The sequence below is a fragment of the Anabas testudineus genome, chromosome 15 (assembly GCF_900324465.2).
Source record: "Anabas testudineus chromosome 15, fAnaTes1.2, whole genome shotgun sequence".
Classification (NCBI taxonomy): domain Eukaryota; kingdom Metazoa; phylum Chordata; class Actinopteri; order Anabantiformes; family Anabantidae; genus Anabas; species Anabas testudineus.
The window spans coordinates 4971717-4988383 of record NC_046624.1 but is presented as its reverse complement, the minus strand read 5'-3'; the positions used below and the strand labels follow the sequence as shown (position 1 = coordinate 4988383).

At 38.7% G+C, this 16667-nt stretch overlaps 1 protein-coding gene across 2 annotated transcripts; it reads left to right on the top strand.

Annotated features, from left to right (window-relative positions):
• The first annotated feature begins 75 nt into the window (after window positions 1-75).
• On the top strand, window positions 76-14785 carry fam204a (family with sequence similarity 204 member A). Of its 2 annotated transcripts, none has more exons than XM_026355565.1 (7): window positions 76-456; window positions 756-840; window positions 999-1029; window positions 1520-1622; window positions 3178-3267; window positions 14095-14204; window positions 14412-14785. In XM_026355565.1, the coding sequence occupies exons 1-7, from the start codon at window positions 217-219 to the stop codon at window positions 14461-14463; spliced, it is 711 nt and encodes a 236-aa protein (XP_026211350.1). In that variant the 5' UTR covers window positions 76-216; the 3' UTR covers window positions 14464-14785. The 2 variants fall into 2 exon arrangements, with proteins under 2 accessions (XP_026211350.1, XP_026211349.1); XM_026355564.1 differs by having other exon boundaries at window positions 1517-1622.
• The last annotated feature ends 1882 nt before the right edge of the window (window positions 14786-16667 follow it).

Sequence of the window (16667 nt, the reverse complement as noted above, 5' to 3'; positions counted from 1 at the left end):
CCGCTCAGCCTTTGTAATTATAGTTCTGATTGGCTGGCAGAGCTAGCTGTCAACCAATCGGTTCATTCGTTTGGGCAACGTCACATTGTTTACCCGGAAATGAGAGCTAGCTCCAACAACAGCAGTCGAAATCTCTAATTTTCCGATTTCTGACTGTTTTTAGCCCAATGAAATGAGTCGTTACTTTATAATCTGATATAACTTGTTGCACTAGGTATGTACTGCGGACTCCTGCCCAAAGGTTTAACAGAAGACGACCTCAGTTCAGATGACGAAGAGGATGAGCAGGAGAAGACGAGAGAGGGTGAAAAAAGTGAGATCTCAGATGATAAGTTGAGCTCTGCCGAGGAAAACACTGGCTCAGTGGTGGAAGCGCAGTCGAGTCCCACTGTCAGTGATGCAGAGAGTGGTTCCCCGAAATGCAGCATGCCTGGTATATCCCAGGAAATGTGGCAAGTATGTTGATTTTGTATGCAGTAAGCTCCACAAAGCTTGGTATTCAGTCTAATACAAGCTTTCTATAGTGGAGCTGTTCCATTGTTGTCTGTAAATAAAGGCAAATTGCTAAAGAAAACACACATACACCATTAATCCCCAGCCCTGCCATTATTTGAGCTAATAAAATGTGATAAATAAAAGGTGTGTGAAGCCCAGTGGGACTACTGCATGTGTATGTCATACAGTTATATCTGTGCAGCAGATGTAGATCAAGGGCTGCTTGTGAATTTAGTTTGTGTACTGTATGTGTTTTCAAGAAATTTCAGGATCTGCGGAAGAAGAATGAAGAAATGAAGACTATGAAAGAACCCAGAAGAAGAAAAAGAAGACGACACAAGAAAGGTTTTAGTGACAATACAGTACATTTTATGTCTCAGTGGTTGCTTCTGTTAGTATGTGTTTTGCCTAGTCCAGTGTGCAGAAGTATTTAAAACACTTCATGACTTAATGAAACTTGTTTTAATGTAAAATGTAACAGTGTGCCTTATGTCTTTCAACAGGAACAGAAAGTGAGGAATCTACAGAGACCAGGTACCCAAATGTTACAAGGGCCCATTTAGGGAAGTGTATACAACATATCTCTTAATAAGTTAGCAAATAGAGTTTGTGATACTTCTGCTGCATATTGTCAAAATATTCATACACTAGTTCCCATTTTTTAGTAGTAAATACACTGCAGGAGAAGCAAGAGCTTGTGAAAGCAAAATTGTTTAGTATCATATCTAACATATCAGACCTTAACAAAACAATATATTAACACACTTAAGGGGACACATCCTTCAAAATAATCAGGATTTTAACATCAGAGTTGCATTGTGTTAAGAACAACATGTGGCACCGGTAAACTCTCACAAAATGCTGTTGCTGTGCAGTATAAAACATAGGACTATATACATTTGATTTTAGCAATATGACAGAAATCTAGAGCCCAGGTAAAGAATGACTACTGAAAATTAGATTGTTTTGCTGTATTGTTATGCTTTACGTAATAAACATTAATACACATTTTCTCTGTCAGCAGAGAACATCAGGATGAACGGGGGAAGCACTGGGATGAGCTTAACCAGTATTTTGGTGTAAACGATCGATTTGATCCTCCTGCATGTTCCAAACCCCCTCCAAAGGTAACAATGACTCTTTCCTTTCACCTTATCTGCTAGAGGTTTAATACTGTTTCTATCATAGCACCTTCATGTCCTTTGTGTTCCCATGCCACTGTATGTATGCTCTCATTGTTTTATGTGATATGACTTACAGATTAGGGGAATCCTTATGCTAACTCAACCTGACACTTAGAAGAATATGAAGGATTATGTTCGGCTACATTTAGTGATACGATTAGGAAAAATCTCCTTTCTTGTGGGGATGAGATTAAAGTGAGTTGTGGGTTTTTTTCTCTGCTAGAAACTTAATGAAAATCTAAATTTTTCTTGCCAAAAGGATAGAGAGTTAGACTACCTGATACAGCCTGCGTCATTGCAGCTGGAACATTTAAATTTATGATTTGATAATAAATGGCTAGGTGCCTCTACTTCTGTGGAATTCATAATTGAAGAAATTAAAACTAAACTTTCTTTCATTCAAACACATTTCTGCACTTGAAGATGAATGAACATTTTCTGCAAAGGCTTGCAAATTGCCAATGAAGCAAAATATTTGCAAGCTTGATGAACATTATAGCTGACCCAGTGAATGGGAACTGTGCTCATTTCAATTTGAAATCCTTTTAATGATTATTTTTTTTGGAGTATTTTGTGCTTAATTTATCTCAGTGCAGCATAAAATTGAGTTTTTGCTGATTTTAGGCTCATTTTGTATGGGATGAAAGAAATTATTAACAAGCTGAATGAAACAGTACTTGCCACATCAACATAATGAGGGGCCCCTCAATTCCTTATAATTAATATATTATATTTTTCATTTTGCCAAGTTTGCACACAGTTGTTTGAGGAAAAAGCTGTCGTAACAGACATATGTCATTAATTCATCTGCTAACAAGTTTCTTCAGAATTCTGTCATAATTTCCTGACATACAGTGAAAGGTTATGGTTCATCAATTGAGTTTTGTTTGTGAGATACTATAGATGACAAATGAGATCTCTAGTTAGGTCATATGAGTGTCATATTAAGAACAAATGCAGAATAAAATTGTTAAGCACAATCAAGACCAAGAAACTAAAATTGCAGAGAAAATTGCTTTACTGCGCTGTGAAACCTTATAATATTGTACTTTTACAGTTTAGTCAAAGTCCTGAACAATACATTAGAGGAAACATGTTAATAATTACAACCTCTTTCCAGTGTATTTTTTTTTACTATAATAAAATTTGGGGGCTAGGGAGGGGCTGTTTCACTCCCTGAGATAGCTCATCACAGCAGAACTACTTTGCCATCAGTAACCGGGGGCTTCTCTGCACCCCCTCTACTAAGGCCTGTCATGGAAATGTGTAATTAAAGAGTCACATTTATGTTTGGTAATCTCCTGTAGCATTTCTAAGATTTCCTCACTAATATCCAATCAAAAAGGTTTTCATTTGTGAAGGGAAATCTACATATTTGTAGTAATGGCAATCATATTAAAAATAAGGCCCTGGGGACTTTTGAAGTTACTCTTTGATTTTTTTTTCTCTACCCCTATTTCAGAAAAAAAATCTGAATATTTTTTTCCCTCTTCTGCAGTCCGGCCTAGAAAAGAGCATAGAGAGGGCCATAGCTGAAGGGGACATTGCAAAGGCGGAGGAGATGAGCGACAGACTCGCCACACGAGAGGTACGTTGTGCTGATAAGAGATCTTTGGGGTGCTCCTGCTGTGACAAATCAGGCTAATGGATCCGTGGCCATTTCTGCTGCAAAGACATAGAGGAACAAAAACACACGCAGACACCCACCATTCAGTCCTGCAGCCCTTTTCCATTGAGTTAATGGAAAGCCCACCCCTTAGTTTTGAAGTGCTGCAGTGTCTAAAGGACTTTTGGCTCTGCTTTTTAATGAAGGGTACATTGCTTTCAAGCCAACTGTTAAATCATTCTCTAGGTAAGAGTTTCATACCTTTGAAGTGTACATATCCCTAAATGCAGTGCCTGAAGTTTTGTAACTAACCGTCTTGGCAGGCATCAAGGATCAAGTGGTTTGAAACTAATTTAGCATAAAATGTAGCCCACACACACATATAGTTGTGGTTAACAAGACATGCAACCGCAGTGTTACTTCTCCAGTGGGGGTATTGCTGTACTTTGAGCATCAAAGTTAAACTTCTTTGTTTCATGATGCATGTTGCTTACAACATCCCATGAGCTTTTTCATTTTGTAGTAATAGCAACAGAAACATATAACATGCTTTGGGCTCAGATTTGATTGTTGGTCGTGGATTGCAGTAGAGTTGCAAAGTAGCTTCTGGAGATATTTTTTTCTACACTGAATTGCCATTTTATTGGTTTCTTGCAATGATGCCCTTAATGTAAACCCACATAGAAAAAAAGGATACATAAGTTAAGGTTAAGAGCCTATAGGTTAGGTATAGCCACCAGTTTAAATATCTGAACTTATTCCAAAAACGTATAGTGTTTGTTGCCATTTTTGATCAATAGCTGATAGTACCTATTATTATTTGTCATTTTTGCCAGTGTTCTAAAGAAGAAGCTAGTTTGAGGCAGAAATCAAATTAAAGTATTGCTGCATAACATGGTGCAATAGTTACTGAATTGTTCCAAATTTGACAGAAAACTAAAGTGAAGTGATCTAAAGGATTGATCATGAATGTTGTTTTTTCTACTGTATACAAAAAACAAAGTATAAAAATAAGGGTTTGTGACGGACTACTACAGAGTGGTTCCTCGAGTTTCTGCTAGTTGCCTGGCAACTGCTCCCAGTAAGCATGTGATTGGATGGAGTTGTAGTCAACATCTCTTCTTAATTTAAAAAAATCTAGTTTAGAGTTTCTTCTAAGAACATTTCAAAGACTATTTCTGACACTGTTTATGTCTTTTGTTCTGACAAGTCAACCAGGAGAGTTTCATGTGCAGCAAAGTAATAAAGTGCCCAACTGTTAAGTCATATATAATGAAATGAATGGGAATTTTTACTATGGGACCTTTCCTAATAAGTGTTTTTAGAAATTGTCATGATTTTTCTGGAAAACTTTACCCACCTGAATGATAGGCTCCAAAAACAAGGCTCTGGGTTTATAAATGAAAAAAAATAAAAAAAGAAAAATAATTGTACTATTCATTGAATGGTCATTACCTGCATGGCCCTGGCATCTCCAGCTTGTAATAGACATTAGTGTGCTGCACCAGAGCCCTTTCATATTTCCATCTAAACTGCTAACGGGGTGGTCAAATATGAGAGAGTAAAATGAAAGCTCTTGTGAGTGGCACCTGCGCTGTACTTCCAGAAAGCCTCTTAGAGCGCTCATGGATTGGTTTTAGCCTGAGCCGAGGTTCTCGCCTCCCTGGCACCTGCCTCGCGTCGTGCCAGAAATGTGATGGGACGTGACAGAAGTCTGGCAGCCCCAACTCATTGTTTAGCGGTGATAACTTATTTCACGAGGCTAGTGAATTGACCATTTTGAAATCCACAAAACCTAAGTGACACAAAGTTGTGCACCGTTTGCTTTTGGATACAAAAGCAAAACCGTGCCACATGTATGGAAAATATGAATAGAAGTGGCAGCTAAAAGCCAAAAAGTTTGAAGGATTTTGAATCTGAAAGGATTATGATATATCTTAAGTAATGCAGTCTGTAGTGCAGATAGCATTAAGACCAACATGTTTGTTTACAGCACTCCTGCTCACTTTTGACAGGAACACTGTGACAAACATTTAGAGGATCAATAATCTCCACTGTGGCCAGAATCAATTTCAAGGTTATAATTGAGTGGCTCATTTGGAACAGAATGGCTTAGATGTTTAATTTGTTTACGGTCATAACACAAGACATGATTGTGGCAGGCTTTTCACTGGAAGAATGGGAACAGGTTTTCTGCGCAAGAAATGCAAAGGCATACCGACAGCTGTGAAGAACTAAAGAGGCCTGTTTGTCCCTCTAGGCATTGTTTTGTAAGGAAAACGCTGGTACATGTTGGATGACAATGTTGCAGTGTATTTTCATCCTCAATCTAACGGTTTCCCACTTATCTCCTCAAAGCAAAGGCAAATGGAAGGAAGATAGAGAGCATGCTGTCAGAATCCCCCTTTTTATAAGACAAAAATTGTTTGTTTTTGCTGTTTTGAGCTCCCTCAAATCAATTAGTGATTTCCATTTGCTCTACTTTCTTCTTTTTAATCTGAACATTAAAACAATTACAACAAGTAAAAACCTGTTTTGAAGGCTTCTTACAAATTCCGAGATATGCGCTCTTTCATCTGTCAAACTTCTGAGACGCGCTGCTTGGATATTGCAGGTTGAGGTTTTTTATTCTCATTACAGTTTTTAAATATTTCCTAAGGCTCTAAGTCTTTGTTTTGGATAAATTCATGAAGACATGCTCCATTTTCTAAGTGAAAGTATTAACGCCCCCAAAGATTGCACAAAGAAATCACATCCCCCTTTTAGGTAACAAAATATTATTAATGTCTACATTTCTTAGACAAAGCTCCCTAATGTATTCCTTTAAACTGTGCAGATAGGGTTTCTTTTCTCATAAAGATGTCTGTTGATCCTCCCCAGCACGTTTAGATTTCTTTTCACAAGCCTTAGAAGACACAAAATAATGTCAAAATCTTCTTGCCTCTGAAGTAGTCCTAGTAGTTCAATAAAATAAAAGATGCAAGTCCTCCAATTAAGAAGACTGGGTCTTCATCCTTTGATAGCTGCACATTATTTTACACTGATGCAAGTTGCATATGGGCTAATTAATTCTGTAATTAGCATGATATTGAGTGACACATACGGTATAAAAAGCTCAAAGCCCGTCAGAAGGCTTGATAGCATCCAGAAGCTCATATTTGACAGACCGATTCTGCAGCTATTCCTGGAAAATGAGCCTATGAAAAAAGCTCATCAGTACTGCAAAGCAATGTGGGGCTTCCTATGTCACCCATCAGTGTAGTGTGACCTACAAGAAATGTTTCAGTTTGGTTTGGTGTTATTCATCCTAAGCAAGATACAGACAAACAAACACACCTCATCTTTACGTTCACTAAATGGTGATAGTTACTGGGAATCTGTCTACACACTGAAACCTAGCAGACCAGCCACTTACACAGTTATACACATGACTTACTGTGAAATACTTATTTCATTAATTAATTAACATGGATAATTATTACAATTAGCAATGTTTAACCATTCAGATTATTTAAATGCCCTCACTTAATGTAAATGTGACTTTTGATTGTCATCAATAATGTGATGTATCTTCTATTTTGTTCAGTCTCAGTGAACGTGCAGTAATAGAAATCACAGGAATAGACTATTTTTGATTGTATCTTAACCACGCATAACATATTCGTAACAAAACTGACTTGCAAAGCTCCCAATCAGCTGCAGGTTACATCAGATTGACATACTGTACGTGCCACAGGTTGACGCCTATGAAGTAGATGACCATACCTGCATGATAGGGTGCCTAGAAACTGAATAAACTACCGTAGGTATCATTTACAGTAACTAACTACTGGGGTATCACCCTGAATACCCTCAGATTCAGTGCATTTAATGATTTACTGTGTCTTTTGAAGACAAGATGGAACTATATGATTATATGAAGCTGGATTAGCATTGGCAGTAACATGTATATAACAAACATAGAATGGTGCCTTGCACAACCTTTGAAGAGAGAATTCCTATTGATATTTTCATTCAGTACTTTACCATAAATCAGGATGATCAAAATCACCTCAGAAAGGCAAAAGCTGTTTTGTCTACTTTACAGTCAGCTACTGTACAGTGCTTTCTTTGTCACACTAATCCGCCCTCTCGTATTTCATTCAACATCATTCTTTACAATAAATAATTGCTCCCTTGCTCTTTTTTCTCTTTATGACACAGAACCACTGAGGTCTTTTGAAATAATCAGGAGCTGTGTTTTATATACAGTAAGTGGGTATATTTCATCACAAAAGACGGTCATGCCTTTCAGTTCCCCCATAGCACTCATCACAGCTATTAGAGTGGCATTACCACTTCAAAACACAAACTCTGTAGTCAGGCACAATAGGGGGTGTCAAGTCCATTTTATGACAAGTCCATTTTATGATAAAAAATAAAAAATAATAAAAACTAGTTGCATGGCTGCTGGCCCCTGGTGAACCACAGCCGGGAAAACAGGCCTCCAATGACACCAAGCACAGAAGAAGCATATACTGAAGGAGTAGTTTATTTCAGACATACGTAACTGATGCTAAACCGTCTAGTTGGAGTCATGGTTTCCAGTATTTAAACATGACGAAGTGTCAGCCACACCTGTGTGATCTTTCCCACAGCAGAATCAAGTCAGTTAGAAATGGTCCTGTGTAACCAAAAGTAAAAAGGGAGAAAACTGTGGTAAATAAATAATAAAAACAAAAAGAACAGACATATTGATCAGCTGTAAAAGGATCAGAACATACGGTATAGTATCCCCGTTACATATGTTTTTTGTCTCTTGTGTTTTTGACCTTTTTCTAAAGGAGAAATAGGAAATGATTGTATGAAATCATCACGATCATGTTACTGGTTTAGTGCCTATCTTATTAACTAATTGGCTAAAACTCTCTGGCTTGACTAAGTTTGTCTGACCCTAATGTGGCCTCATTTACGGCCAGCGGCTTTGTGTGCTCTACGTGGCATTTGGGTGGCGGACCTCTCTTTGGACTCTGTTTGAGCATAATTAACCTGATCAGTCGAAAGTGTTTAAAAAGAGGTTCCTGCTAATAGTTAGATCACTTATACAATAATTAACCATATGAATATGTATTAACTGGGCCATTTATGGGATCTGTAGCGTTTGAACATGCAGATGGTTTTAATATCCCTCATTATGTTCCAGCTCATATTTCAATAGAGGCAGCAGCTGAAAGGAAAAGCCCCACTGTCCTTGAAATCTACCCTTTGGAAAGCCTCACTTAAATGCTGTGAAACAAAGGTGGCGCGGCATTTTGTCGGAGGAGACATGGTGGCTTAGTTGAAACAAAGGGCTGAACTAAGAGCGTTTCATGATATTTATGTCATTTAACACCTTTTTTCTTCTCACCACCTTCTCCCTGCCATGCCCCGTGTTTATAATCAAAAAATTAATGAGCAGCGCTTTTGTGAAAAGTGGGCTTTATCAGATTCTGACTTTCCCCGCCCCACATCTGAGAAGGAGGCTGACTCTGTCTCCCCTGCACGCCCCCCCGGGCCACCTCGCCGAGAGTTTCGGGAAACTCTCCTCTTTGTTCATTTTTCCTTCAGCATAAGCAATTTATCACTGAATGAACTTTTATTGTATCTCTGGATGACTCACATTAAATTTTCACCCATTAATTTTGAAATGGATTTTGAAATGGGTGCTAAGCTTTTATCAAATGCCTGGGAATCTCATTTGGATTATTGTATTTCATTAATTACTTGATAGACAAAGCATACTTTTCAGTGTAGATTTGTGTGCTGTTTAATTAATTAGCATGTTTTCTCTTTTAATTAAAGCCATTTTTAAAAATTAAAGCCCACAGCAAAACACATATATAATTTGTTTGTAATTAGGCCTTAATTGGTGGTAGTGGAAGCTTAGCACCCTTGGTTTCTTTTTTCATGATTGTCATTTTATTGCCAGTCACTCATTAATTAAACTGTTTTTTCTAATTAGCTTATAAAACTGTTGATGGCATATTATTGTAAGTGTGAGTTCAAAGCTCGCTAATAAGCCTACCCTACTCAGAAGACGTGAGATAATGAAATGTGCACAAAGCAGGAGAACTTTCCGATTTTTTTTTTTTTTCCTACTCCCTAAAGATGACATGTCATGTGTATCTAGCATCAGATTACTAGAAGGGGAAAATAGAGACATGGCTGTTCTACTGTACCTTCCCTGGATTGGCTTTCTTTTTGCATGCCATGTAATTCTGTTTGTCAAAGTGGAGTAGAGATTACGAAAATGCTCTTACGAGGCTGCCCCATGAAAGACTGACTAAACTATGGTGAGAGCAGTATGAGAACATAACATCGCTCTAAACATTGTGTATCGTGATCATTGTTGAAATATACATTTAATTGAGTACATTTAATCATACTGCGCTTCACTTATAAGGGCTGTTGTTGTGTAATTTTACTGTGTAGTGCTGCTACTTTTATTTAAGTAAAATGAATATCAAAATACTTTGTTATGCAAAAGTGGCAAAAATATGACTTGAATTGAACTGTTAGTTGGCCAGAAGATGTCATATCAGCGATCCCCCACCTTGTCATCACATTCTGTGGGGAGTTGAAACCAAGTGATGGTGTTAATCACTGTCACGGTTATTGTCTTTTTAAGACTTGATTTGCATTCCTTGTGTTTACTCGAGTCTGTTACTTTACTTAAGAGATTTCAATTGGACCAGCTGAATGAAACCTAGTATCCCCTTCTTTTTAAGGCGATATGGGTGGTTTTGATTGACCTCCTGAGCTTTTGACCCTCCCAATGTCACTGCAACACTAAGGCTTTGCAGTCAGTAACACAGTTTTCTACCCCCTTCGCCTCAGTTCTAAGAAATTATGCTGAAATAACACACAAGCTGCCTAATCTGATATTCATTCCTTTCTTATATAGCCCTGCTTTCCAAAGTTGACTAAGGCCACATTATTTAGGCATTAGGTAGTGTGATAAGGGAATTAGGCTGGTCATTAATCGTTTACACGTCAAATGCAGCAGAGCAGCTCGGGGAGGTGATTTAGCGAGGCAAAGCCATATAGCCCTTGTTAATCCACCTCTCACACGTTTTAATTGGAAGAGGCTTCCTGGATAGGAAATTTATGAATGGGTTTAGGGCCATTTCTTCCTTAAAGCCATCATTTATTTCATATTGTTAATAGGAGCTTTAACACTTTATCCACATTGAGACGTATTTTTCTCATCTTTCATTCAGCTATTGTCTTTCTGCACCTGCTGTTTAATTGCCACAGTGTTTTGTTTTGTTTTGTTTAGTTTTTTTTGCACACACTGGGCTGCTCATAAAGACTTCCTAATGTTGCTTTCATTGATCAAACATCTCCAAAATGATGCAATAGAGCAGACACACGCACAAAAACACGAGTGTGAAACTGTTATTAAGATGGACCAGCTTTATCTTGTGTATGGCTTACACAGAGCAATGCAGATTTTTTTTCTCCCTCCTGTATAGAAGCCCCATGTTTGGGTCTCCTCTTGAATCTCCATGACGACCCGAACATGAATGAACAGAAAACGGTACTATTGACTTAACCCTCCTAGTGGCCTTAAGCTTCTGCTGCTGCAGTGCCAGCATTGTGCATGTTTTTTGGTTGCCTTCAGATCTTCCAAAGGTCATAGCAATAATCCACTGAATAAACCTTGTTTTTAGCAGGGCTGTGCACAGGCCACACAAGAGAGAGAAACAAGCCACAGAAACATGCGTGTGATGGACACTTAATTGTATATTAATATGTGGTGGAGTGGGAAGAATTGCCTTTTAGGAGCTGCATAAACAAAGAATGCAGGAGGTTTCCTGTCTCCTAGCTGTATTCCAGCTTTGTACTTTCATTCTTATTTTTCCACAAGCCTCTGATGTGAAAGGATTTGGCACTAAGATGCACGCAAAGGGGAGGGGGGGGGGGGGGGTAAAATCCTGAAAAGTGGATCAAAAAAGTAAATGAAAAATAATGTCATATTACTGAAAATATGAGAGGCTAATTTGTGCCGACTTTTTGCTAATTTTGTTCTCGCCACAGAAAGAGAAGCCGTCACCTGCTCGGCGCCACAGCGCTGACAGTGCCAGTGATCCATGAAATAAGCTGCCGCTGGCTTTGTTCAGATAAGAATGAACAAATCTGCACAATGTACTGCTCTCGGAATCTCATTTTCATACTTGCATGCAGGCTAAAAGAAATAAGCTGTTTGCAGGCTTGATTAATCAGACATTTGAGGGTTTTTTTTTTTTTTTGTCTCTTTGATCTCTTCTGTCTCCTAGGTAACTTGGTTGACATTAATGTTGAGCCCGTGTAAAGACAATCAGGGAGTGTAGACTAAACTGATAAAAATATAATAATAATAATGAAAAAAAAAACATAAAATCAAGACCTTTAATGCTTTAAATATAGTAAAGGCTATGTTGTGAATTTAAAAGGGGGGAAATGAGGGGCATGGAAGTGGGTTTTGATTTTGCTTTTGGAATGTTTGGGAAGGTGTGCTTTCAAGACCTTTTGCATTTCAAATGCAGCCCCACAGGAGAGCAGGTTAATGTGGGTAATCCTCATGTAGGAGAAGAAAAAAAAAAATCTCAGTCTGTAAATCTCTAAATGAAACCATTTAGCCTCACACCGTTTTGTTTTATATGCTCACAGAATGAGCCAAAGTGTTTCTCCCCCTCCCCTCCAACACAGAGAGCGGGGCTTGTTGTCCAATTTGTTAACAATCTAATAAAGTCTGGTTTCTAATCACAACAAACATCGGAGCCACTCAGAAGCGTTTAGCACATACACCACTCCAGCAAGGAGCAGGGAACACGTTAGTGTCGTTTTATCTGCTCGTAGATCTACTGCCAATGTAAGAGCAATCACCCATTGGAACACTCTTTAAGAGGAGAAAACATGATTTGAGGAATTTAAAACCTATAAAATGGCAAACTAGAGAACTGTCATAGTATGTACGCTTCAGGTTATGCAGACGCTTCCACAAATCTTCCAGTGACTGTATAGATGAATGCCTTGAGGGCCCAGCCGGAGCCCAGTACTTACAGCCAGCCGAAGCCCTTATCTTAAATCCAAGCAAAGTACCATTAATCTTTTTGAAAGACCTTTATGGCTTTTAATGTATCCCAAATTAGAACATTTTACACCCTTGGTTCCTGAAATATGGTGATAAAAAGCCTTTAGAGTTTAATTTTTCCTGCCTGCTCGCTCTGACCTGCTTAATCCCAGCATGCATTAGGAGATATTTTAGTTTCAGTCTTTCTAATAAAGTTTATCCCACTTAATTATAATTGAAACATTTTTTTTTTCCAGCAGGTCTTTTTTTTTCTTCAAGTGGCGCACTGGTGGCACATTTCTTCATTACCTTAAGACTTCCTTCCCCCTCGATTGTACTCTGAATATTACAGGGAATTACCCAAAGGTTTGGTGAAATTGTTCCAAGTTGTTTATCAAAGTTTGCCTTTGCTTGAATAATAAACCTATCTCAGGAGTGACAGAGGAGGCAGGATTTTTCCCTTTGTTTCCCGTGCTTCTGTGTGACTGGGGTTATTGGGATTATTCTGCTTCACAATACACACGCCTTCCCTGGGATTTGAATGTTTGCCTCTTGCAGTCACGGTCATTCTCTGCACTTCTGATTTCAGAGACTGCCTGCAGTACTCCAAACAGTTTTAGTCTGGTGATGAGCGAAAAATGCCATTACAACATTTTTTTTTTGACATGGAGGGGAAAACGGCAAAATGCTGAACGTTGTTTCTCGACGTTTATTTATGCAGTTATTTCATTTGCACATTAAACAGGGGGAGGGGAGCAATCAAAGAAGGAACAATGTGCAGGAGAGACTAAAAGCCAGGAGCTTAAAAATGTGACTTCCTTTTAAAACACCTTAGACAAAAGGCACAATACTATAGAACGATTTTAATGAAACAACGCTCCTGTAATTTATAGAGCCATGGGGCACTGCTCCCCACACACAAAACACACATGCAGATGTACACAGTCTTTTGTGCACTCTTGTGTATGTAACTACTGCTGTACTGTATATGTTGTTACCTTTTTTTTTCTCTGGCTATTGCACTACAGATATTTCCAGTATGTTGGGAGTTGCAGATTATACAGATCTTGGTGGGTTGAATTTTTACTATTTAAAGAAACGCTGGACAAAACTGTGTTTCTTAGAGCTGTAAATGATTTACAACTTTATTAATTGCTTGTCTGGTCAATAAAATGTGTGAAAATAGTGAAATACACCCAACATGTTGTCCTACAGCCCACGGAGACATGTTCAGATGACTCACCAACAGTGAAGTCCATAAAAATAAAATGATGAAAAAACATTAACTTTTCATATTTGTCCAAAGTATTTGCGCATTTGCCGACTTTAATGATTAAAGTAAAACCACTAGGCGGTTTAGGAAGTGATCCTTTTTATAAAGGTATCACTGAAGGTGGAAAACAGACAAGAAGAACCATGTAGCGTAACAGCTTCTTCACTTCTTCTACACATAAAAAATGTCCTGACGTTACTCTTCAGTTATCTTCCTGTGTGTTTTGCCCAGTCACCAGTCCTACAGTAATCTCATCTCACAATTAATCTAATCATGAATTTGTCCAATTCTAGGATAGGAGGGCGGCAATGTTGTTCAGCTCAATAACATTTTGCTGTGGTGTGGAGGAGGCAACAGAGACACTGACGAGAAGCCACCCTGACACATTAGTCAAAAAGGTTTTTCTTGCTACAGACTGATTTCCATTCTCTAATGGGCCTCTCCTCTGTCTGCCTCTAAATAGCTGGCTGTGAAAATCACTCAAGCCGCTGATTGCCGTGACTTTGTGAAACGCAAACAGGAAGAGGACGCTTTGAGGGCAGCGCAAAAAAGGAAGAAGCAAATACCCTGGGGGTACGACATCTCCTTTTCTCTCCTTATGTTTGTGTTTGCCATCATATCTGCCATGTGTCACACTCTGGTTTCAAGTACAGTTAAGATAGAGCTACTGAAGCCTGAATTAGCCGGACTCGGAGTGATTGCTCATGCACAGCTTGAAGCTGACAGTTTAAAAACGTATTCAAAATGGGTTCAGTGATTTCATGTTTTTCTGTGTTGCAGGTTTGAGGCCAAAAGACGATGGGAAACCAAAAGCAACATGGGTTACATGTGACAAACGAGAAACACTTGTGCTTTTTTAGGTTAATTTGATAAAAGTGGTGGGTTTTTTTTTCGTGGTGGACTGATCCTCTGTTTATTCACTTTGTATATTTTCAAGACTTCACACCAGCACAGTGCGAGGAGGGGGAAAAAGTCACACAGTTGGCGGAAGAAAAACCCAATCCAGAGAGCACAAGAGAGAGAAAAAATTATGGAGCATTCAAATTAATTCCTAAGGCGCCCATTGCTGTCTGCATTGTGTTATTTTTCATTACATTTCAGTGATTTGAGCGTTCTGGCCTTTTTTCCCTTCAAATTAAATCTGGTGTACATTACTGGATGATGCGTTTATTTATTGCTGTAAAGTGGGTTAATCATGAAGGCGCTCCTTTCTTCTTCTGCGGAAGAGAAAGGAAAGATTAGGGCCCTAATGCAATGTACAGGATAATGTGCGATAGGATTTGGGAGTAGAAAATGAAATTTGGCTGCTGTAAACTGTTGAGCAGTCGTAAACTGGAAGTTGAGCAAACGGGGGTGGCGATGGTGGTGGTGGGGGGGGTGTATGGGAGACGAAACTGAGGCTTTGCTGTTGGCCGTCACCCATGCTGGGAGACATGCTATTGTTTCTCCTGCCTGAACAAGAGGCACGCGTGGTTTCTCGAAGCCTACACTCGCTGCTCATTGTGTGATGAGCTCTCTTCAGCATCTGTAAACTCATTCGTTCCTTTCACTGTTACTTTGATCTTTTTTGATCTGCAGCATTTGCCTCCGCAGCTACTCAACACTTCTGAAATGCTCATTCAGAGTCCAGGAAGTGCTAATTGCAAACAGTGTGCAAAAAAAAAAAAAAAAAAAAAGCACAAAAATGATAATTACTTTTATTCTTAATGCTTTTTTTTTTCAACCATAGAAAGTGATTGCTTTGCTTCAAGGTAATGAGAATTAAAATTAATCCACCTAAGTTGTTTGCATTGCACATATTTGGGCACAGTGTCCCCTGGTGAGGAGCACTGTTCTCATAGCTTTGCTGTGTAGGCTGAATCAGTGCAAGGAAAAATGAAGAAGTCATCAGCAGTAAAAGTTTTTAAGCAATTACTTATGATACAAAACACCTGAGTTGAAGAAACCTACATATGCACGTGATCAAAACACATGCTGAATTAAAAAAAACAAGTGTTTTGTATCATTTCCCATTTAAAGAATCCCACGACTGTGTGTCTGAGAAGCTGTCAGTTGGTGAGAATTGGTGTTAATTAAACTATTAATTATCTCGGTAATGAGACGCGAGTTAGAACTGTGTTAAGCACATCAAAGTACAACATGGGATTTCTTCACTTTGATGACTGCTGTGAAAAATATATCTTGACTGAGGAGTGAGGAAACATCAGAGATGCTTCATTAACAGGACAAGAGAAAGCACATTTCGGGGCCTTTGGAAGTTTTAGATAACTCCTTAAGAGCAGTGCATTGGTTTAAACGTCTGGCTTATGGACAACTACTGGATCCCTGGGAGCCTATATGGCATGTGTCCTAAATATTACACAACTTTTACGAGATAAGAGCTTTTCAAGAAAGTTATATTAATTGCATTTATGATCTCAGTGGAAGAATGTTAGCACCCGTAAATATCTGTTTTCCATATGTAACAGCCATGTAGCCATATTTTAAAGCCAGTAGTTGTCAGTGAACATGGCCAGCGCTGATCCACGAGCAGCTGTATCAATAGCATCTCACTTTATTAATCTCTTTGAACACAGGATAATGCCTTGAGCAGAGATGATTCTGCTTTTAAGCTGGAAAATCCACTTTCCCCTCTCATCATGTTGAGCAGCTATTTTCAATAGTCTATTACTGGAGGCCAATCTTAGCCCCTGACCTAGGCTGATTTGTTGTGAAACGCGGAGACAAATTCCTTGGGCACATGTCGAATCACTTCTAGGAAAAGTGTTTGTTGTGTGGAGCAGGGGTAAAAAAAAAACAACAAAACAACAACTACCCGATTAAATGGTTAGAAAGCTGCTGTTTTATGAAAGCAAACACATGTTGCTGGTAACAGGACACCAGCATTATCACTCGCTGCTATCACCAGCTAGAAGAGGATTAACCCAAAGGAGAGATCTCTGAGATGCAGCTGATAAAGCCAGCCATGTTCAAAACACCTCACACCTAGTGCAAAGTGGAGCTCAGAGAATTGTGGCTGTGCTTATTTATTACGTT

Excerpts from the sequence above, each read along its gene's own strand:
- fam204a (XM_026355564.1), top strand. The coding sequence starts at position 217 with ATGTACTGCGGACTCCTGCCCAAAGGTTTAACAGAAGACGACCTCAGT. Across the intron at positions 3,268-14,094 it reads ACAGACTCGCCACACGAGAG|CTGGCTGTGAAAATCACTCA; the intron begins GTACGTTGTGCT and ends GCCTCTAAATAG. Across the intron at positions 14,205-14,411 it reads AAGAAGCAAATACCCTGGGG|GTTTGAGGCCAAAAGACGAT; the intron begins GTACGACATCTC and ends TCTGTGTTGCAG.